Genomic DNA, 23,044 nt, shown 5'->3' with positions numbered 1-23,044 from the left:
ATCTTCAACCCAGTTATTGCAGTACTTGAATGAAGTACTTAAACAGGCTGTCAATTTTGCTGCTGGACACTCTTTGTGAATAATGTGATGCAAGGAACTACTGCAGGTTTGAGTCACATAGAGTGCTGGAGGAATCTTGTGATCACCTGGAGGAGAATTTCTGAATTAATGTAGAATTTAGGCTGTCCTTTCCATGACTTAGATGAACCCCCCCCCCTTTCCGATACAATTCACACAACCAGTTTAACCATTTACAAGGCAACCTATAGGCCAAAAGGCATGTCAAAATTAAAATGTCCTTGCCAGCCGACGCGAGGCCATCTGAAATGGGACTAGCTGGCATGCCCTTGGCAAGGAATTCCAGCACCTGACAGCAGCCAAGAAAGCCCTCTCTCGAGTCTCCACCAAATGTACTTCAGGACAGAAAGATGGATATCTCCTGCGGATCTTAAAATCCAGATTTGTATGGGTGAATAACTGCCCACACAGTCACATTGGGATTTGTAGATCATAACCAGTATATTTATTTATGCTTTTGGGAAAAGGACAGGTAGCCAGCTCTGGTCTGGCTTTTGCTTTTTCAACCGGCTAAACCTTATGAGTAGTCAAAGTCATATGGAGAGCCTGTTGTAGTAGACCTGGGCTTTAAACTGTAAAAAGAAGGGTTATTTTCTATGTCCTCAGACTATGTCATAAAGGTAAAGGGACCCCTGACCATTAGGTCCAGTTGTGACCGACTCTGGGGTTGCGGCGCTCATCTCGCTTTATTGGCCGAGGGAGCCGGCGTACAGCTTCCGGGTCATGTGGCCAGCATGACTAAGCCGCTTCTGGCGAACCAGAGCAGCGCACGGAAATGCCATTTACTTGCCCACTGGAGCGGTACCTATTTATCTACTGCACTTTGACGTGCTTTCAAACTGCTAGGTAGTCATACATTACTACAAAATACCTGCCCCACCCAAAAGTCCACCATCTCACCTGATCTTTGGGAGGTTCACTACCTCGAAATGCAGTGAAATATTGCTGAACTGAAGTCTCCTGCTTCCTAAGCCTGTGCAATGTCATAAATGTAGGTTGCTCCGAAGACAAATGGCTATGGCTTCCTGTGTTGTCTATTTCGGTCCCTCCTTATCCATGCCCGACAAAGGGATCCTTTCACCCCCTCCCCCATGCATCTTGAACCCTTGTTCCAGGGAGTCCTTGGGTGGGAGAGGGTGTCTGGCCTCTTCTCACTTCTTCTGTGTTTTGAAGTCAAAAAGCGCTTACATGTGCAGTAGATACATGAGTCTGTGTGTACAGGTATGTGGTGGGTGAGTAAAAAAGGGGGGATTCATGCCCCTGTGGAGCAAGATTTGCTCTACAGTATCAAATGCAGCAGGCTGCTGTGGCATTATTGTGTCTGGCCGAGGTTAGATCGTACGTGGAGCTGAGAATTGTTATAGGGGAATCTCCCCATAGCTCAGACCAAATTGGCTCCTTCTGTAATGTCTCCACTGGTACATTTTGGCACGCAACCCCACAACTGGCAGGGCTCCTATGGATCCTGGCTGTGTGGCTGGTAGTAAGAACGTAAGAACCTGCTAGATAAGGCCAATGGCCCACCTTGCCCAACTTCGGGTTCTCACAGTGGCCTGTGCAAAGCTCAAAAGCAGCACCAGAAGGCAACTCTTCCCACTTGTGATGCCTAGCAACTGGCATTCGTGTACTTTGTGTACTCCTCCCTTCTTTGCCATTTGGGGGGTTTTCTTCTTCTTTACTTGTGCTTGGGTCAGATATAAGTGCCCCAAAGTAGTAGCAGGATCATGGAATTGCCCAGTGACCTGAGAAGTAATGGCTTTCCCAAGACTAATCCATCCAACCATTTTGGCTCTGGACCACACAATTCAAGAAGGACACTGACAAACTGGAGCGTGTCCAGAGGAGGGCAACCAAAATGGTCAAAGGCCTGGAAACGATGCCTTATGAGGAACGGCTAAGGGAGCTGGGCATGTTTAGCCTGGAGAAGAGGAGGTTAAGGGGTGATATGATAGCCATGTTCAAATATATAAAAGGATGTCAGATAGAGGAGGGAGAAAGGTTGTTTTCTGCTGCTCCAGAGAAGCGGACACGGAGCAATGGATCCAAACTACCAGAAAGAAGATTCCACCTAAACATTAGGAAGAACTTCCTGACAGTAAGAGCTGTTTGACAGTGGAATTTGCTGCCAAGGAGTGTGGTGGAGTCTCCTACTTTGGAGGTCTTTAAGCAGAGGCTTGACAACCATATGTCAGGAGTGCTCTGATGGTGTTTTCTGCTTGGCAGGGGGTTGGTCTCGATGGCCCTTGTGGTCTCTTCCAACTCTATAATTCTATGATTCTATGATTCTATGATTCACACTACTGACACTGAACTATCTACCAGATGATGCATATTTATGCAGAAATGTACTCCTATGCACAATTTTACATGGAAATATATCTGCTACCAAGCATGGACGTGGTCTCTGACCTCAGCCTTGCTCTTCTTTTCTACTACGGGGACATTAATAAATTTGGTGGATTTCAAGTAGTGCTGATGCTGTCTTCTCCAGTCCAGGCAGTCATACATCAAACATGCCACAACTTCAAAGAGCTCCGTTCCAAATTCAAGCTACACAAAAGAAAAGAAGGAAATATAAAGACTGGCTTTATAACATGCAGAACAAATAGGAACTCAGCCAACTTCTAAGCAATGAATTATACATGTTATTGAATAACACAACAAGCGTGATTCAGTTTGAATGCATTTTAATATTAATATTATCCCACCTCAAAAAAAAGCCCAGCTTTCCATTATGGGAGGGTTCCTATTTGTTCTTCCACTTACCAGCACATGGCAGTAAATCCATACCGCCAAAGACCAGAATTCCAAGCCAAATGACAACTACAGTAAATGCTTTATCTTTCCATCATCCATTTAAGAGAATGTGGTATACAAGACATATTGTTTTGCAAATGAAGCTTCTGTTTAACCATGCCCAATGATCAGAGATGAACAATGTGGGAGTTACTTCCCTGTGATGCAATTTTGAGTTTGGATTTGATATCCCGCTTTATCACTACCCTGAGGAGTCTCAAAGCGGCTAACATTCTCCTTTCCCTTCCTCCCCCACAACAAACACTCTGTGAGGTGAGTGGGGCTGAGAGACTTCAGAGAAGTGTGACTGGCCAAAGGTCACCCAGCAGCTGCAGGTGGAGGAGCAGGGAATCAAACCCGGTTCACCAGATTACGAGTCCACCGCTCTTAACCACTACACCACACTGGCAATCACACACCCCTATGGAATATGTTGGAATTAACCAACCACATGGCATGCCTAACTGCACTGACGGTTGACAAGGCACATCGGAGATTGGAATGCAAGCCAGGAGTAGCAGACCTCAGAAAAACTATTTCTCTTAGTCAACCAACTGCCACCCAACTGGACACATCTCCAGTTACAATGCTGCATCACCCAAGGGGATATAGACCATCACAAAGAAACAAAGGTTTACCAAATTTCTATCTCCCCCCCCCCTTACTGTATTTTGATTACTACACTAGTCTCCAGGACAGGTATGGGAAACCATTTTGGTGTCAAGTGCCACAGACGGGCCAAATTTGACAAGTGGGTGTAGTCACCCACCTGTCATGATGACACCATACAAACTGACAGCTGGGTTGTCCCAACTATCTGTCAAAATCCCTTGTATAGTTTTGCAAATCTCGCCATGCTTCCCCTTTAAACATTCCATCTTGGAGGCTTATAAGTGGAGTGTGGGAAGACTTGTAAGGCTCTTTAAGCAACTGAATGAGTGAGCTTCTTTCTCCTCTTCCCCACCCTCTGCTGCCTGTTTGGGATGGGTAGGAGGACACAGGAGCCTTTAAACATCTGAGCAGGCAGCAGGACTGAAGGATTAGAGAAAGGAGTCTGTGCAATGCAGACGTCTTTCTACTCGTTGCCACCCGCTCAGATTTTAAACAGAGGAGCACTCTCCCTTCCAGACGGCTCTTGCTTGAACCTCTGCTTTTCAGAGGCTCCAGCACGAGTGCTGGGCTGCTTGAACCAATGAATGATGCATTAAACCCTGTCCTCCCACCAATCAGCTGACAGCACCAGATATATCATTTGATGGGTGTGTGGGTTGGCACTTTTGGGAAAAATGGCTTTGTGGGCCAAAGTGGACTCTCTGGAAGGCCAAGATTCACTATGGGCTGGAGATTCCCCATCTCTGCTCTAGAAAGCCTCAAACTGAACCTTAAGGGTATACTGATCTATAACAATACCTTGGTGAGGGACTATGCTAAACCTCAGGGTTCAGACTAACAGCTATTCCCGCTCCAGAATGAGAAACAAATGTCACACCATGCACTATTGCCCACTTACCCAACACAAATGCTTCTTGTAAGACAACGGGCACAAGAGAATTCCTCCCATATGGCCCGTACTATCCCCAAATCTGATCCAAAGTGTTGGAGAAGGCCTTAGATCCTATTTAGGGGGTGCATGGGCAAGGAGAGCGGGGAAATGATCAATGGCGCAAGGAGAAATCCATGCACTAATGGAATGTTAACCTTAGTGCGACATCAAATATAACCCAATACGCCTAGCCTTTAGTTCAGGGCGAACTCATAGGAACTCAGTTCTGGCACCTCTCAGGTGGACACCATTGCCATTCTAAGAAAATGAGGGTGAATTCTGGCACCACATTTCTAGAAAAATAGCACTGCTACTAACCAACATGTCAGTGTTACTCCAGTCAGCAGGAAAGGAAGACTCATTGACTAGGTGATGGAGTCGAGCTATCTGAAAAAGATTTGATCCTGGTTTCCCACTATTCAGAATTGGTTCCAAATATTTCCAGAAGGTTTTCAGGTCCTTGGCAGCTTTCTGCTTCTTCTTCTTTTCAGCTTCGACAACTAGGGTTGCATGAGCATGGAATTATTTTAGCAGGCAAGTACGCCCATAGCAAATCTTAAACATACTTTGGGCAAAAAGGATTAAGCAACCGTCAGCTCTTTTGCAAAGCCTATTTAATAATCTAAGCTTTGGTCAGATAACATGATACATAGGAATGGATGAATCTGTCAACTTTGGTTTCTTTCGGCTTTGTCGTATTTCCAAGTTCAGTTCTCTACCTTTCCATGACAGCTTTTTTTTGTTAAGTCCTCATGAAAACTGATCAGAATTTTAGTGAGAATTTCTCCTAATTGTGATGGCCTGCTTGGAAGCAGAGGAATGGCAGGAGGAACCAGTTGGGGAAAAGCTCAGAGCCCAGGGAGCGGTGGTGGGACAACAATGAGTGGTCAGAGGGAGATGAGGAAGAGGAGGTGTTGAAAGCTGAAGAGGTAACAGGGCTTAGTGAGCTGGGAGTCTGTGGGAAAGACAAGTCCAGAGGCAGAGGAAGAAGTTGAACCAGGCAAGTGGGAGGAAAGAGGTCAAGAAGCAGAGATGAATCAAGCTGGTGAAGTGTCATGGGTATCTCCCCCTCCTGCTGTGACAAGCTCCCTTCTCCCCAACTCCCAGAAACAGAAGAAGCATGAAACAGGAGGAGCAAAGACAGGCACAGTCTCCGATTGCTGAGGGGGGGGGGAGCCCTGGAGAGGAGGAGACATAGATGGTTGTGGGGAGACAGGGAGTTTTAGTCTTGGCAACTGATTTCATGGAGTAAGACTTACAGGGAATAAGCTGCTGTGCTCATTAGGCCTGACACCCAGTCAGGACTATGCTAATAAAGAGTTAACACCAACTGGGAGCCGTTGGAAATGGCCAGCTCATGTACACATTTTGTAAAGCAATTTCCCCTAATGTAATGTACTTCTTCCTCCTTTCCTGTTTGGTCTATTCTTTTGAATAGGATTTACTCAATTTCTACATTCCTGTCATGAGCTTCATATTAAGAGCTCAAATTTATCTTGCTTGTTTCCCATACCCTGGGCTTTAGTACAGAAGCTGAAACCACAAGTCATTCCCTCCAGCTATTTCCGTAAATGAAGCTATTATTCCCAGTACTAGGTATTCCTGTCATCTGTAATATTGTTTCCCTCCCCCATAGGATTTAGTTTAAAGCTTTCCTGGGCAGGTTTACAAAACTCTTAGCAAATGTGTATTGTTCTATTGTGTCTTTGTATATTTGTTGGAAGCTTCTCAGAATGTCTGAGGCAACCCAGGCAAAAAGACAGGGTACACAAAATTATTATTATTATTATTATTATTATTATTATTATTATTATTATTATGCTAGTATGCACTTGCTAGCTATAAGTGAGTTTGGGGTGGGAGGAAGACGTATCAGTTTGACTCCCCAATGTTTTTCTGCAAGGACTGTGCCCTGTGCCATGATCACCATTACTTATTACTCTTCTGATTCATCCAGAAATGGACTTAACTCAGGAATAAGATACAGATTTTAAAGTCTATTGAAATATCAACAGTATATCTTGGGTTTGGGGTTTTTTCTTCTAACAGCTAATTAAAGCGCTCAAAGTATGCGACAACAAAAATGCCCATCTAAAACAAGAATAAGAATGGTGGATCTTCAGTTTCATATCACATACAACTGCTCATCATCAGCTCACCTTCTGCTTCAAGAAATGGTTCTTCCTGCAGAGCAACTCCTTCCAGGTAGCTCTGGAGTGGCTCATAATTGTCAGAAGAAATCTTAATGACGCTTGCAACATTGATCCCAAGATCGGATAGCACAGGCAGAAGTTGAGGGTAGGGAAAACCACTAATTATGAAATAATACTGAGCACCGTCATCTGGTTCATCATCTGTTCAAAACATCATACAAAGCTCATTGGTTTTATTAAAGCATAATATTGAGAAAGCATCCAAATTGGCAGTTTACATATATATGGTAGATGGCTTGCATATAAGCTATTTTCCATAAATACATCTATTACAAATCCTGCTTTTCAAATGCATGTAACCTTTGAAGACTTACAGTTTGGACTGTATCATATGCAATTTATAAGGGGAATGGGTGTAACTCAGGAGGGGGAAGGGAGGCAGGGAGAAACCCTTTTGAAATAAGGTTATTAGTGTGCAACTATTTAACTAACATTTAGTGTTTGGAGAGAGTTGATAACTGTATGTCCTGCCCAAGTAGTATCATTCCCTTTGTTGTCTTCAGAAAGGCATTTCCAAGGAATTTTTTTCCTGCCAATGCTGGAATGTGCTGCCATGGAATGGATGAAAGAGGCAGTAAAGGGATCCCTTATTTTATTTCTGAGGTGTTTCCCAGCAAGCATTGCCAAAGCTATAACCGACAGGTGACATTTAAAGGGTTATACCATATTGAGATTCACTGAGCAAGCAATGGAAGGCAACATGGGGGTGGGGGAGCATCCCATCTCCTTTCATGTGAGCAGGAAATGGGAACAATTATCCAAGGAAAACCCTGCTCTTCCTATGCCTGCTTACTCAGAACCTGAAATGCTTCTGGATACACATCATCTTCTATTACTAAGTACAAGAATTGTTTCTGAATGAGAAGAAGGTTCTTTGCCTGTGTGCACAAGGCAGTCACAAAGAGAAATGAAAGACCTTTTCTACTATTTACAGGCAAATTTTGCAAGCTGTGAGCCTAAACATGCTTTGCTGAATGCTAAGTTCCTCTTGAAACTAGCAGGGCAAATTTCTAAAAATATGTGAAATCTAAAAGCAAAGATCAAAAGGATTTGCTTAATCGTCATTTACTGTCTTCATATATTCTATGTTTGCTGGCTTCCTGTAATTTAATTTATTACATTCTACTATCATGTCTCATATGCTTGGGCTCCTGAGAATGCCAGGATTAGCCACAGCTTCCTCTTAGTGTGAATCAGTCTGAAGTCCTGAATCTGTAGTTCTTTTGACATGAAGCATATTTGTATTTTACACACCGATGTATTTGTCAAGATCATCTTCTTCTCCACGTCGTTTAAGTTTGGTGTCTTTCTTAATGGTAGCTGCTGACGCACTCGGTGACTCGGGTCCCTTCTTCTTCCCTTTGCCTTTGGCACTGGGAGGTTTCTCCTTTTTGCCGCCTTTCCCTTTCCCTTTCCCCTTCTCATCTTTCTCCTTGTCCTTGTCCTCGGTTGTCTACCAAATTAGATAAACTACATGCACATCTTATGAAAAACAACAGGGGGAAATATTACATTGGCGTAATACAATCATTTGTACTCCTATCTGAGGCAGCTGGCTCCAAATCTAGTAAGTGTCCTGAAAACGAAAAATGAGTCCCTTTCCACCCCCTTGCTCCTTCCTACTGAAGCATCCCTGCATGGTGCAGGAACATAGCTGTCAACTTACAGATTTGAAAATAAGGGACCAGCAGCCTCGAAAATAAGGGACCAGCAGCCAAAATAAGGGATTTTCCAAGCACAGGTATGTTCAACTTCTGAGCCCCTCCGAGCCAAAGGCAGAAAGCCCAGCCAGCAGCCAAACGAAGCCTCAAGCGGTGGTTCCCACAGCGCAGCAACCCGGCAAAGGGGATGCAGCAAGGAAAACCACCGTCACCTCTCCGCTGGGAAGCGCTGAGCAAAGGCGAGTCCCCAGGCAACGCAGCCGATTTGATTGGCACAAGGCATGCAAGCTCCACCCCCCAGTCGTTCTTAGACTCCTTATTGGGTGAGCAACGCAGCCAAGCAACACAGTTGGAGCCTCCCTCCTCCCTGGCCGGCATGGAGGGAGGGAGAGGAGCTGCTTCCTTTGAAACCCGGGAAATTTAAGGGACATCATCAATAAGGGACAGCAGTGGGACACGGCGCTGGGATAAGAGACTTTCCTGCCAAATAAGGGACAGTTGACAGCTATGTGCAGGAAGGAGAGTTTACTGCACAACACACTTCTCCCTCACCCTAATGCCCTCCAGGATACTCGCTATAACCTGCTGGAGCCCAAGCAGGCAACTTCCTTCTTTTCCCTATGATATTTTAGTTTCCTTCTCACAACTCAACGAATACTTTGACGTTCCACACACCCTGACAACTCAGATTCTTCTCAGACCATTTAAAATACCCCCCATTTTAACTGGCAATGCTTCCAAACGAATAGTCATCCAAACACTCAAGTTTGCTACTAGTCAGAGTGGCTACATTTTTATTCTGCCCTTCCTCAAGGGAAGTATCTCTGCTTCCACTTTATGGCTTATATCTAATCAGGGAAGGCAGGCACTCTGGCACTGGAAGAGGCAAATAGTTATAAGATAGCAATGTTATTATATTACTCAAGTCAGCCCATCAGTCCATCCAGCCCACTACTGCCTACCCAGGCTGGAAGCTGCTCTTCCATTCTCAAAGGTCTTTCTAAACCATGGGTGAAAACTCATGTGAAAACACCAGGCAGGCCCCACAAATAACCCAGAGATGCATTTTAAATAAAAGGACACATTCTACTCATGTAAAAACACGCTGATTCCCAGACTGTCTGCGGGCCGGATTGAGAAGGCGATTGGGCCAGATCCGGCCCCCGGGCCTTAGTTTGCCTACCCATGGCCTAAGCCAAGGTCTCCCTACATCTGAATCTTTAATAAATTTCTGGCCAATTTTAATCCCATAACATGTTGTCATGAGTCATTATTCCACCAGGGAGTCGCCGGGGGTTGGGGGCAGGGGTCTCTGCCTGTCCACGCAACGCTAAACTGCATTTAAGCTAGCAGGAAAATCCACTGGCAAAGTAACCTCCTCGCCCCTTGCTTCAGGGTTTGTTGTGACCAGGGCAGGATTGTACCCTGGGCTGGCATGATGTTGGGCCATTTCTCTGGGCTTGCTTGAGGAATGTGTGTGTGTGTGTGCATGCGCACTTTAGATCTGGCAGATGCATGCCTGAACATAATACACCTAGTTTCATTCCGCTGTACTGGGCAATTTCTGGCATCTTAAGTGTTGCCTTGCCAATGGCACTCCTTTTCTGTCAAAATCACTTAATACCACCTCCCAAGGCCCTTCAGCCTCCCAGGAAAGTTAGGACCGCTGCCTAAACAGTAACAACAGCAAGAACAACTAAAATTAAACTCAGTTTAAATAAATGCAGAGTACTAATGAATACCACAGATAAGCAAAGTTAGAAAAATATAACCCATCTCTGAATGCAACAAAAAATAATACAGATTGCTATTTCAACAAATTGCTTATGTTTCAAGTGGTATTTTGTTTCGCATTTGACTAAAAGTACAATTTGTTATGTTTCAGCTCTGAAGTCCATTGAATTCAATAGGACTTACTCCCAGGTGATCCTAAAATACCTTCTTTTCAGCAGCCCTTCTCTGCAGGTCCTTCTGTTTAATGCAGAGCATCTGATATTTAATTAACTTTCCAATCAGAGTTACGGGAAGTGCTTCTCCATTACTGAGAATGATTTTTGCCACCTCTAACACCTGCAAAGAGAAAGCGAATGATTACTGCTTCAGTACGAAATTCAGTATATGTGGTGTCCTGGAACAGGAGACATAAGCATACTGGTTAAAGATAGGGAATGAGGAATAGGGATGTACCAGTCTGGTTTGCAAGTCTGGCCTGTCTTCAAAGGTAAGGAAAATCAGCTATAGAGCCTGTTCCAATCCCTCTGGAAAGGCTGTAATTCACCAATAGCAACCTGGGCAAAACAGGTTGGCAAATTTTGGTGAGTGTAGCAAACAGAAGTGTGAACCTGCCATATTTGACCTGGTGCAAAATTACACCATGGATGTGGATGTAATGGAAGCACAGATGCTTAGAACATGGGACAACGATATGCCCATGATGCAGTCCCATTCCAGTACAACAAGCACTATTGGTTTAGCATTCAAGCGGTGTTCATAGATTCCACCATACCTTCAGGTTCAGATTTCAGGTATGATATGGTGCTGCTATAACATAGCTATTTTTAAGTACAATTTGTTCAGATGGTAAACCAACAATGGGAACCTTGCTATTATTTGTACCTGCAAACACAAATGGAAACTAACCAATGGCAGTTTCAGAAATACTTTCGGGTACTAGAGTTTCCATCCGGGTACAATTTCCCCCTTTCTTGTTCATACTGATTCTGCTGGTGTGTAGCCTAATTGGGGTGGAATAAGGTTATTGAATTTTCTTTGGGTGATGACAGCAGTAAGAACATATGGCTACGTTGTCCAGATGTGTGGCATTGACAAGCTGTTTTATGACTATGTTTTTTACAGCTTGTTTCCACCAAATTTCATATAACTTACTAACATCTGGGATCTTTTCCTTACATTCACATAACCACTTAAAAACAACAACATGACACAAAAACTCATCAATAGTTTTTAGAAGAAAGAGAGGTGTTGCATGATAGTGACTCTTCAAACGTTCTTCCAAGGTTGAAAGTGTTTCTAAGGAAGACTTTATATAAAACATTTCTCTAATTTTCTTTTTAAGCATACTGGATCTATTTATAGCTTTTGAATGAATGAGGTGTTACTCCACAGTTCTGACATCCTCTCATACCCTCACACCTCTGGAGAAATTGCACTCTACTGCATATGGTGTCGATTTTGCTTTCACAGGTATGGACGACTGTTTTTTCTGCATGTCGATATGTTGTCTGAAGTTGGCAGGCTTCATGTTGAGAATGCAGTCAAAGGGCTTCACTCTCGACAAATGCAAGGGCAGAGAAAGATGCTATGTAGTTCCCAGCCTGCAGCTGCTAGGGTTCATATGGTGAATGAGGGAGAGTCACTTTCGCTTTGTACCATCAACTGCAGGCTGCACTGGAACTGTGTAAAGGATTAATAGTTTTGGAGGACTTAAACAAGTCAGAAAAGTTGGAAACCTTCTAAATGATATCCTAAATGCAGCAAGTTTTCACCAAAGGGTATCAACCCTTTGGTGGGCATTACTTTGGGTATAAGAAAGCAAGGGGAAAGAGCCAGGTCTCACTCTCCTGAGCATGGAGAGTGTAATTAAAGTGATAATTACAGGTGCATCTTTCCATGGTTAACTGAAACATGAGCACAACTCCTAACATATTTATATCTACTCTACAGTGGTGCCTCGCAAGTCGAAATTAATCCGTTCCGCGAGTCTCTTCGTCTAGCGGTTTTTTCGCCTTGCGAAGCAACGCTACTAGCGGCTTAGCGCTATTAGCGGTTTAGCGGCTATTAAAGGCTTAGCGGCTTAGCGGCTAAAAGGCTATTAGCGGCTTAGCGGCTTAGAAAAAGGGGGGAAGCGAAAAAAATGCAAGACTCGCAAGACGTTTTCGTCTTGCGAAGCAAGCCCATAGGGAAATTCGTCTTGCGAAGCGCATCAAAAAACGGAAAACCCTTTCGTCTAGCGGGTTTTTCGTCTTGCGAGGCATTCGTCTTGCGGGGCACCACTGTAATTGACTTCTGGAGGGCTGGGTGCGAGCGTGGTTCCTGTTAACTAAATTTATTTTTATTATTATAAAGTAACACTGTTTATTATTCTTAGGACAATGCTGGATTAGCCTGCACTAGGACCAGAGGGCCAATGATTCAGGAAGGAGATGCAGATACCACTATGCGCTATAGCAGTGTAGAGAAGGAACATCAGGTATTAATAATACTAGTGGCTTGTCTGTAGTCTTAAACCTGAAGATGCTTTGAAGGAACACCAGGTTGGTTAATGGGATCCAGGAAAAGCATGCCAACCTTGCTCATGTGACTGAGACCTGGTGGCCTTCTACAGTCCACTGCACCTAGAGGAGTGCCAAACAAAGAGAAAGAAAAAAATGTACCAGAAATTCTAAACAATTATTTGTTTATGCCCTGGAAGCTCAAATCTTGCATGATGACTTTATAGAGTCCAAATCTATACAAGTCCAGTTGTGCGTTGTGTGCCTTGAAGCTGTCTGTCTTGCTTTGGACTCCAAAATAAGTGCAGATGTGTGAAATGACGTATGAAGTAGCACTTAGCTGCTCACCATATAACATCCTGACACATCATTGCTTACCCTTAGTATGTTGACTAGAAATGGTATAGTGTACACTATTCTACATCCAGCGTCTCATAAAAAAATGTTTCAAGGTTTTCTTCGGTACCAGCTGCAAAGCAAACAGCCCCAACCATGAAAGCATTCTCTTCCAAAGAGACAAGAGATAGAAAAGTAACCAAAGCAATGGTAATTAAAAATGCTTTCACTCACCTCAGTATACAAAGGCGGTTCTTTTTCTTTTTCCTTTTCCTTTTCTTTTTCTTTGCCCTTTGGTTTGCTTACTTCTCCACTTGCCATGATCTGTAAAACATATATAATGTAATGAACAAAGACAAGAGAATTAATTTTCTGAATTTATTTTATGCTCCCCTAGGTTTGTAATAGGGACACGGGTGGCGCTGTGGTCTAAACCACTGAGCCTCTGGGCTTGCCGATCAGAAGGTCGGCAGTTCAAATCCCTGCGACGGCGTGAGCTCCTGTTGCTCGGTCCCAGCTCCTGCCAACCTAGCAGTTCAAAAGCACGACAAAGTGCAAGTAGATAAATAGGTACCTCTCTGGTGGGAAGGTAAACGGCATTTCTGTGCACTGCTCTGGTTTCTCCAGAAGCGGCTTAGTCATGCTGGTCACATGACCCGGAAAAACTGTCTGCGGACAAACGTCGGCTCCCTCGGCCAGTAAAACAAGATGAACGCTGCAACCCCAGAGTTGTTCGTGACTGGACTTAACTGTCAGGGGTCCTTTACCTTTAGGTTTAGGTTTATAATACTCACGACATCCTCAGAGTGAGATGTGTTGCTTAATGTAGACTACTTTAGCTGAGTCTGAAGACTTGGGGAAAGGTAAAATTTACCTTTTTTAAAATTCTGACTAGCAAGCTCCTATGCCATATCACAATCTGGTTTTGAAACTCAAAAATGGCTTATCATGTGCATGCCCAATGATCCTTTGCGCAAACAGAACTGGTTTTGCTACTCCTTAAATCCCTAGCCTAATCTTCTAAGGAGAGTACATGTATTGAACTCTAAGTTAAGTATATTGAACTCTACATGGCTTATAAACATGCTGCATGTTGGACATTTAAAACTATCCTGACCAAAGTCTTACACTACTGCTAATAAAGCTCTTGTAAGGTATAGTGTCAAGACTCAACAGGCTTCTTGCTCCCAGGTTTCCACTCAGATATCTGACAAAGCAAAGGGGGTAAAACAGCTTTCAATTTCCTTCCTCCAATCCAGTTTCAAGGGATGCAAATGAGCCCCAGGGTGATTCCTCTCAATCCAGCTACATCTAGTCTTTATATTCTGCCTCCCTGTCAATGCCCACGTCCTTCTCCTCCAGCTTATTCTGAGACTCATATCCCAGGAGACCAGGAAGCACATTTCCATCCCGTGGCAATGGGATGACCATTATTTGACATCACTATTGGTCATAGGTAGAGATGCATTCTCGTTTCAGTTTTAACCCCAGCATCCACACCCCACCTCTCACCATTATAAATACCAAATACCTGCGCTAATGTTCCTTCCCAAGTCACCACGCTAAAGAGCCTCCGCATTGGCACCTGCACAGCAAGAGACAGGGCCTTTGTGTGGAGTTCATCCTCGGTTTGTTCCCCAACAACCATTGCGATACTGGGAATCCAATTTTCCTATCCCAAAAACAAACAAACAAATTTTACATTCAAGAAGTATAGACAACTACTCTCTTACCACCAGATGGCAATATTATACTGCAAAATAATTTTCTTAATGTATTTGACACTAGCAAAATTCAGTGACAATTCTCTGTATGATTTAGACATACATGCTTGCATTGGTTGTGAAAATAATATGAAGCAAAGTTTCAAATTTATAATTTCTTACACACTTAGAAATGTATGGCAGATCAAAACACACTTCAGAACAAATGGAATTTTATATTAATAGCTGCAAAGGCAATGACAAGCTACGCTTTTGAAATGATTGCTCAAATATGACCTTATATTTTCCATCAGGATATATACGGTAAGCTGTTAAATGCTAATGGTTTCCAAACAGAGCTGTCATATTTGCCAATTCTTACTATCCTTTGTCTGCACTTCAAATACACCTAATTATTTAACTCCTATTTTTGAGGTCCACCCAAAATACTGAAACCGGCCACAGCAAAATTCAAACCTAAAGCCATTATGCTAGATTTCCAAATAAAAAAGAGGGCCTCAGTGATGTAAGACAAGAGCTTGACAGTGTGGAAAGTAATCAGGATTGTCCTTGAGTTGCTATCTGTAAATGGCCCTTCTTTCAATTAATACCCATCTCCAGTGTTAGCCAATAAATACACTTTGTTAGTCTTGCTTATTAAAGGGCTGCTTGAAAGGTTGGCAGGACCATTATGAAATTAATGGGTAATGACCTTAATAATAATGTATCAATAATGTATCAAGCCATCGTACATTTCACAGTTGTCAATAATAAAGTCCAGCAGCATTTGGGGTGCCAAATGTGACCTTCAGCAACTCTGCCACATTCCACACAAATTACTGAACTGTCTTCAAGGCTAAGATACTAATGATCCTTTTAATAAGAAATTGACTGAGCAGTGGCTGATACGGTATCACTACATCAGCCTCTGTCAGCATCTCCTTTAAATTAGCTGCACAGCTGTCCTCTGGATTTACAGGGGCTTGAGGGAAGAGCAGAACGTGGCATTTATTTTATTTAGGATTTTTCATTTATATATATATATAAAAGCACAATAAAGCAATTAAGCAGAAATCAATGTAATATTAGTTGCAACTGAATTATGTCCCAATAATTTCCGTTGGATATGAAACTATCAGGCACTGTAGATAACCCTAAGAAGGGCAGTAAAGCTGTGAAACTAGTGACTTGCTTAACTATGCTGACTAGTCACTTTAAAGCATTAGGCTCATCTAAGCTCTGGTTATCCCAGTAGTGATGTATGGAAGTGAGAGCTGGACCATAAAGAAGGCTGATCGTCGAAGAATGGATGCTTTTGAATTCTGGTGCTGGAGGAGACTCTGGAGAGTCCCATGGACTGCAAGAAGATCCAACCTCTCCATTCTGAAGGAAATCAGCCCTGAGTGCTCACTGGAAGGACAGATCCTGAAGCTGAGGCTCCAAGACTTTGGCCACCTCATGAGAAGAGAAGACTCCCTGGAAAAGACCCTGATGTTGGGAAAGATGGAGGGCGCAAGGAGAAGGGGACGGCAGAGGACGAGATGGTGGGACAGTGTTCTCAAAGCTACTAACTTGACCAAACTGGGGGAGGCAGTGGAAGACAGGAGTGCCTGGCGTGCTCTGGTCCAGGGGGTCACAAAGAGGTGGACACAACTAAACAACAACAAAAGTCTACTGTTTGCAGGTGGGCTTAGAAATGCCTATTGCCACAAAGGACCAGTCTGCTCATGAATTTGTGGCTGAAACAAAATCTGATCTGAGGATCTCACGGCTTATTTTTTTATTCAGTGTATTTAAAATACATGAACCCACCCCCGCCAAATGAAGAATCCAGGGAACTATAGTTTGCTAAGGGTGCTGAGAATTGTAGCTCTGTAAGGGAAAATACAATTCCCAGGGTTATTTAGGTGAAGTGATGTGCTTTAAATGTTTGGTGTGCTCTTGTTAGTCTCAGACCAAAATGATGCATTAGCTCCTTGCTCAAGGCTGAGTATTGAAACCTGTCCAAGGATCAAAGAAACTTCAAGGGCTAAGCAGCCAGTGTGGTATAGTGGTTAGTGTGTTGGACTAGGACCTGGGAGACCCGGATTTGACTCTCCACTTGGCCAGGAAGCTCACTGGGCAACCTGGGGGTCAGTCAAGGCCTCTCAGACTAACCTACACCTCACCGGGTTGTTGTGCAGGTGGAATTAGGAAGCAAGAGAACCAGGTAGGCCACCTGGGGGAGGGGGGAAGGTGAAATATAAATGCAAATAATAACATAAATGAAATAATCCTTTATTGTACACCACCTTGAGCTCCTTGGAGAAAATGAGGGGTGTAAATGTGCTAAATTCCACTTTAAATTCCACCAAGGATAAGCGTAGGGCTCGCCTGGGCTACAACACATCACATGCCCTTCCTTCAGTGTAAAACGCACTAAACAAAGAGGGAGACTCTGAAGCAAAACTAGGATCTCTAGCACAGGTGAGCTCAAGTGAAGCTTGTGCATGTGTGTGTATGTGTGTACATATATATTTGTGTACATGTGTGTGTATCTGTGTATATATGTGTGCATATATGTTTGTGTGTGTGTATGTGTGTGTGCACATATATGTCTATGTGTGTACAGGTGTGTGTATGTGTATATATGCAATGCTTTTTTCTGGGGGCGACGCAGGGGTACGCCTACCCCTAAGCATTTTGTGAATCTTTGTACTTTTGTCCATTTAATGTTATTTATTTTCCCCAATTTGAACTATAAAACGGTGGTTTTCTTGAGTCAAAATGAGAGTACTCCTAAACAATTTTTAAAGAAAAAAAGCACTATATGTGTGTGCAAATATGTGTGTATATGTTTGTGTCTGTGTACATATGTGTGTACGTTTGTTTATGTGTGCATATATGTGTGTGTACGCGTATATGTCTGTATATATGTTTATGTATACATATGTGTGTGCACATATATATGAATGTGTGTGTGTGTATGTGTGTCTCCCTGCCCCACCCCAACCAACACACCTCCTCTGTGTATCTGTGTGTACATTTGTGTGTGTGTATGTGTGCATATATTTGTGTGTACATGTATATGTATGTTTGTGTTTACATATGTGTGTGCATGAATATATTATGAATGTGTGGGTGGGTGTACCCACCACACCCCAACCAACACACCTCATCTGTGTATCTGTGTGTACCTTTGTATGTATATATGTGTGTGTGCATATATGTGTGTGTACACATATATGTGTGTATATATGTGTTTACATATGTGTGTGCACATATATATGAATGTGTGTGTGTGTACACGTGTGTCTCCCCGCCCCACCCCAACCAACGCACCTCCTCTGTGTATCTGTGTGTACGTTTGTGTATGTTTGTGTGTATGTGTGTGTGTGCATATATATGGGTGTGTGTACACGTATATGTGTGTCTATACGTTTGTGTGTACATATATGCGTGTACACATATATATGAACGTGTGTGTGTGTGTACACGTGTGTCTCCCCGGCCTCCCCCCCCCCCCAAACGCACCTCCTCTAACCGGGCGGACACCAGCCCAGCCTCCCAGTTCTTGGAGCCGGTCCCGGTGGGCGCCGAGGCCGCGCTGCCGCTCTTGGGCCGCTTGGGCGCCATGGCCACTTTCCCCGGAGGGAGAGGAAGAGGCCGAGCGGTCGCCTTGGCAACCAGAAGCGGGCCGGCCCTGCGCGCATGCGCCCAAAGAGCCGCCGCCGCCGCCGCCGTCGCCATGGCAACCCCAGCGCCTCCTGGCCTGCGGGCGAGGCCTGGCAGTTACAATTATAATTATTAATCCAATGGGCGTTAATTCACGGCCCCACGTATTTATTTGGCGCCACTGACGAAAATCCGGATTAATCCGTGTTTCTCAGCATCCTTTTCCCCTACCTCGGCTCGCAGTTTTTCTTTGAAATGGGCATAACCTTTTGCTCACGTTTGGATCTTGGGAAACCTGCCTTGGGGGGGAAATCCATCCTGTGCTTCCGTGGTCGTGCGCTTTTACTAAATGATAATAAAAATACCCGTCAAAATGTTGCGCTTCAGTGTTTGCGTGTGTCCTCACAGTCTTAACAGTGCATAGGACTGCAATCCTGATGATTCTTCAAAAATGTGTGTTACACTATGTATTGCAACTCTCTCTGTGCGTGTAAAATAATGGATCAATAATAATGATAATAATAATAATAATAATAATAATAATAATAATAATAATAATAATAATAATAATAATAATAATTTATTATTTATACCCCATCCATCTGGCTGGGTTTCCCCAGCAACTCTGGGCGGCTTCCAACAAAACACTAAAATACAATAACCTATTAAACATTAAAAGCTTCCCTAAACAGGGCTGCCTTTAGATGTCTTCTAGAAGTTTGGTAGTTATTTTTCTCTGCCTGCATTTTTGCGCTCTTCTTGGGCATGGCTCTGGACTCTCCTTAGGGACATGGCTTTGGGGCTGTCACATTGAACTCCTGCACATAAAATGCACCACTAAGCTTAACGCATGATCCTATTACACTGAGACAACTCAAGATATGATATTGAAAAAATATAGAGGGGGAAAGTGTATCATCAGGCACTTCGAAGGTTGGGCAGGCATATTAAAGGCAGCCTCAAAAGGGAAAATGTATATAAATCACATAACCTGACATTACAATACATAATATTATTTGAAAGCATAGCGCATCCACTCCATGTCCACCTCTGAGGATAATGGCAAAGATGTACCTGGTCTTTGTCCTTCACCTGGAGTTTGTACCAAAGGTGCAATCTCTTCAGCCACTGCAGGCTAATAAGTGCAAGATCAGAGGCTTCTCACTAGATGCCCAGCATTTCAAGGGTGCTCTCACCTTTCCCACCAGTGTAGAGCAAAGTTTCTTTAGGGTATTTATTTTATTTTATTTTATTTTATTTTATTTTATTTTATTTTATTTTGTACAGTCCTTTCAACAGAAGACTTTACATCCAAAATAAACCAGAATACAAGCAAAAACATGACTCCTATATTTTCATTTGTACCAAATTCTTCCCAAATTCCCTTGTTTTTCTATTCTTTAATGTTAGTCTTCTTCTTTTAACTCCTTGTTCTTAGCCTCTTAAATCACCTATGTATCCTTAACAATTTTCCAAGTATTGACCCGTGCCTCCCTCCCCCCGACCCATTGCTTCCCTTCACCCATGTGCGATCTTCTCTACATAATATTGTTTCTTGTTGTGTTAATTAAAGTTCTATTTATTGTTTTGTGTGTGATATCATCTTGTATCCTTGCGCACTTTAGCTATTGCATATTAAATTTGAGCTCCAATCCCAGTTCTTTCCCTATATTCCTTTACACACTCCCACTCTTGGTAAATTTCTTGATTAGAACAGCCTCTAATTGTTGCCGTTAATTTTGCCATCTCAGAAAATTCACAAATTTTAGCTCTCCATTCTGATAGTTCTGGTATTTTTTTCTGTTTTCCGTTTTTTTGCCACTAGTAATCTAGCCGCTGCTGCTGTGTATAGGAATACATTCCTTTTGTCCTTGGGAATGTCACTGGATTTTAAGCCCAGCAAATATGCTTCTGGCTTTTGAAGATTGAACTCTTAAATATATTTTTAAGCACTTCATGTACCACTATCCAAAATTGCTTAACCACCTTGCACCCCCACCACATATGATACATTGTTCCTACCTCTGATTAGCATTTCCAACAGAGATTTGAGAATTTTTCATAAATCTTTGCTAATTTTACTGGGGTAAGATACCAACGGTACCACATCTTCATTAAATTTTCTTTTATCAGATAGCAAGCTGTAAAATTTATATCAATTTTCCATAGCCTGTGGAGAGCAAAGTTTCATAGCTTCTTCAGTATTTTACAGATTAGGCTCTGGAGAAGTATGTGACTCCTTGCACAACCCAGGTATTTAATGTTGTTCTTAATCATCATTATAATTATATGCTATCTGCAGGTTTAGACACTGCAATGTTAAATTATCTGTCTGCCCCATTCGTGTAGAATGTGGTGGGGGTGGTTGATTTTTATATCAAAAAGGGACACTTGGGTGAAGGGAGCTGAACTCTTGATCCTCCCCATAGTCAATCACTCAGACATACACACACCTGCCCAGCCTGCCTTGTATTGGACGCAGGCTGGGGGAAAATGCTGGCTGGTCATGGAGAGCAAAGGTGAATATGTTACACACACACCCCCCAATCCCTTTTATACATGAACAGAGCAGAAACTTGATTAAATAGATGTGACTGTCACCACTCCATCAAGTTCAGCCTATATACTTCGCACTAGTTCAACGTACAGGAAACTTTGGCTTGACCTCAGTGTAGTACTTTCATTAACGGACCAGAAAAAAAAGGAAGTAGAAAGAAAAAGAAGGCTTTCCTTCTATATTATGGACCAAAGTCTACCATCGTTGGTTTTTTCTTTCTTTTTGGGGGGTTATGCTTGAAGTGTTTCTCCAAGACACTAGTCCAAAATCAATAGCAGGTTGGTTAGGTCTGAATTTGAAAGCTGCAGTTCCACACAGAAGGAAGCTGGGAAGATTTGCCTTATAATGTCTCTAACAAATTACAAATCCAAATGGGATTTACGTGAAACCAGTATTCTGGAGCTCTTGGCATGTCTTGGAAGAAGAGTGAGCAAACTGAACTCGCACAATAGTGTTGGAGCATGACCTCAGCCTGGACGCATACTGTGCAGTGACTTGGAGGTCTGCACAGGTGTGGGCAAGCTACGCTCACTCTCTGGCCGAAATCACATTCCAAATATTACCATATGTTCCCACACGGAGACGAAAGAAGAGAGAGGATTGCTGCTTGGGAGAGAGCAGGAGAGCTGCCAAGATAAAGAATTCATTACAGGGGAGTCATGTTGTGATCTTACACTGGAGACAAGTGAAATATTTTGTGTGATTTAACATTCTGTGAAAATATCCCAAAACACATGCTTCCCCCCACCTCTACCCCTAGCTCTATTATACCCATCTGGCTGCTCAGAGCCAGGAATCTTTATTTAAATTTCAAGCAAGCCTTGAAATGTTGCTCTTTGCTGAATTATTGATTCAGTCCAAAATTTCGGCTGGGAGGATACTGCCCTTCCCTGTTCATTCAAGTGCCTGAGCTAGTAGCAACCAAACGCTTTTAGTCAAGTACAAATGGGGAGGAGAGATAAACTGTGTGCAAAAAGAAAGACGAAAAGAAAGGAAGAAGGGAAAGGAAAGGAAAGGAAGAAGGGAAGGTCACCTAAATAGTTGGATGAACCAGTCCTTTAAAAAAGCTGGAGGATGGAAAATTTGACCAGAAAAGGTAGTAGATTTAAAAGATGGTTGGGAAATTTCAATTGCTACAAAATACAGCCACCTGGCTACTGGTTGGATTTGGGCAACTGGAGCATATGGCACCTATATTGCTCTAGCAATATAATTGCCACCCCCAGGCCCCAATTTAAAGTCCAGGTGATGTCCTTTAAAGTCTTGAGCAGGTTGGCACCAGACTACCTAAAGAGCTGCCTGCACCTGTATCAACTGGCCTGTACCTTAAGATCTGCTCTGAAGGCTTTACAGCAACAGTTAGGTTGGCTGGCATGTAGAGCAGGGCCTTCTTGTCAGTGGCCCCACAGTTATGGAAATCAAACTAACATCCGATCAGGAAGGCCCCTCCCTCAGTACATTTATACAGGCCTTGAATATAAACTTTCATGTCATGGTCTCTAGTGGCTAACCATAAACTGCGCTATAGAAATGATTTTGTGTGCCTGGTTTTTGTATGTAACATATGCTAGGCTATTTTTTATTTGTATGCTGGTTTTTGTGAAGTAGATGTTCAAAATTACATTTTATTGATGATGGGTAATATCCAATTAAGGCATATTCGGAGTAGAGCCAGCCACTGAAATCAATGGACTTTGAGTGAAGGCATAGTCTGAAATACATCAGTGTACTGGGATCTTAAGTCTTCTCAGCCAGTGTCTCTGGAAAATAGGATTGTGCATGTCATTTTTAACTTTTTGAAATAGGCTTACAGATTTAGTGTCTACATTGATGTACCAACACACTGAACACCCTTTATTCAGTGTCTATTGGTATATCTTATTATTCAGTGTCTATTTAATAAGTGTTATCAATAGCTGCCAGGGAATTATATTTGAGTTGCATATTTTATGTATGTATAGTATGCATATTACTCAAAAGAGGTTTACACTCTCTATGAAATTTAATGTCAAGGCACAACTAAGAATATTTGACTTGACATTAATTGACAGTTGTTATTTGACAGTGTTTGCCATACGACACGCAGGAGCAAATTGGCATTTGACTGCTTTTGACAGATGATGTGTAGTAGCAATTGGCAATATTTGATAGCTGACATGTGAGAGCAGTCAGCAAGTTTCTGGCAGCTGCCATGCAATAGCAGCACTCAGTAAACAAATATCAGCTTTTGAACCAGGCTTCCTTTCAGCCAAGCAAACCTCTGCTTTAAAA

General features: G+C 42.9%; 1 protein-coding gene across 2 annotated transcripts in view; it reads right to left on the bottom strand.

Annotated features, from left to right (window-relative positions):
- The window catches only part of SPAG17 (sperm associated antigen 17), a 73,550-nt gene extending 55,327 nt beyond the window's left edge, over positions 1-18,223 (bottom strand). For both annotated transcript variants that reach the window (XM_081175996.1, XM_081175997.1), the window contains exons 1-8: positions 18,076-18,223; positions 14,391-14,531; positions 13,094-13,183; positions 10,230-10,361; positions 7,885-8,083; positions 6,577-6,771; positions 4,736-4,917; positions 2,488-2,628 (exon numbers count right to left, since the gene is read on the bottom strand). In XM_081175996.1, the coding sequence (XP_081032122.1) occupies positions 2,488-2,628; positions 4,736-4,917; positions 6,577-6,771; positions 7,885-8,083; positions 10,230-10,361; positions 13,094-13,183; positions 14,391-14,531; positions 18,076-18,177 (1,182 nt within the window). In that variant the 5' untranslated portion in view covers positions 18,178-18,223. The remainder of the gene's footprint in view (positions 1-2,487; positions 2,629-4,735; positions 4,918-6,576; positions 6,772-7,884; positions 8,084-10,229; positions 10,362-13,093; positions 13,184-14,390; positions 14,532-18,075) is intronic.
- Between the last annotated feature and the right edge of the window lie 4,821 nt (positions 18,224-23,044).

Source organism: Podarcis bocagei, assembly GCF_964188305.1.
Source record: "Podarcis bocagei genome assembly, chromosome: 17".
In the NCBI taxonomy this organism is placed as follows: domain Eukaryota; kingdom Metazoa; phylum Chordata; class Lepidosauria; order Squamata; family Lacertidae; genus Podarcis; species Podarcis bocagei.
This window is presented reverse-complemented; position numbering and strand designations above follow the sequence as displayed.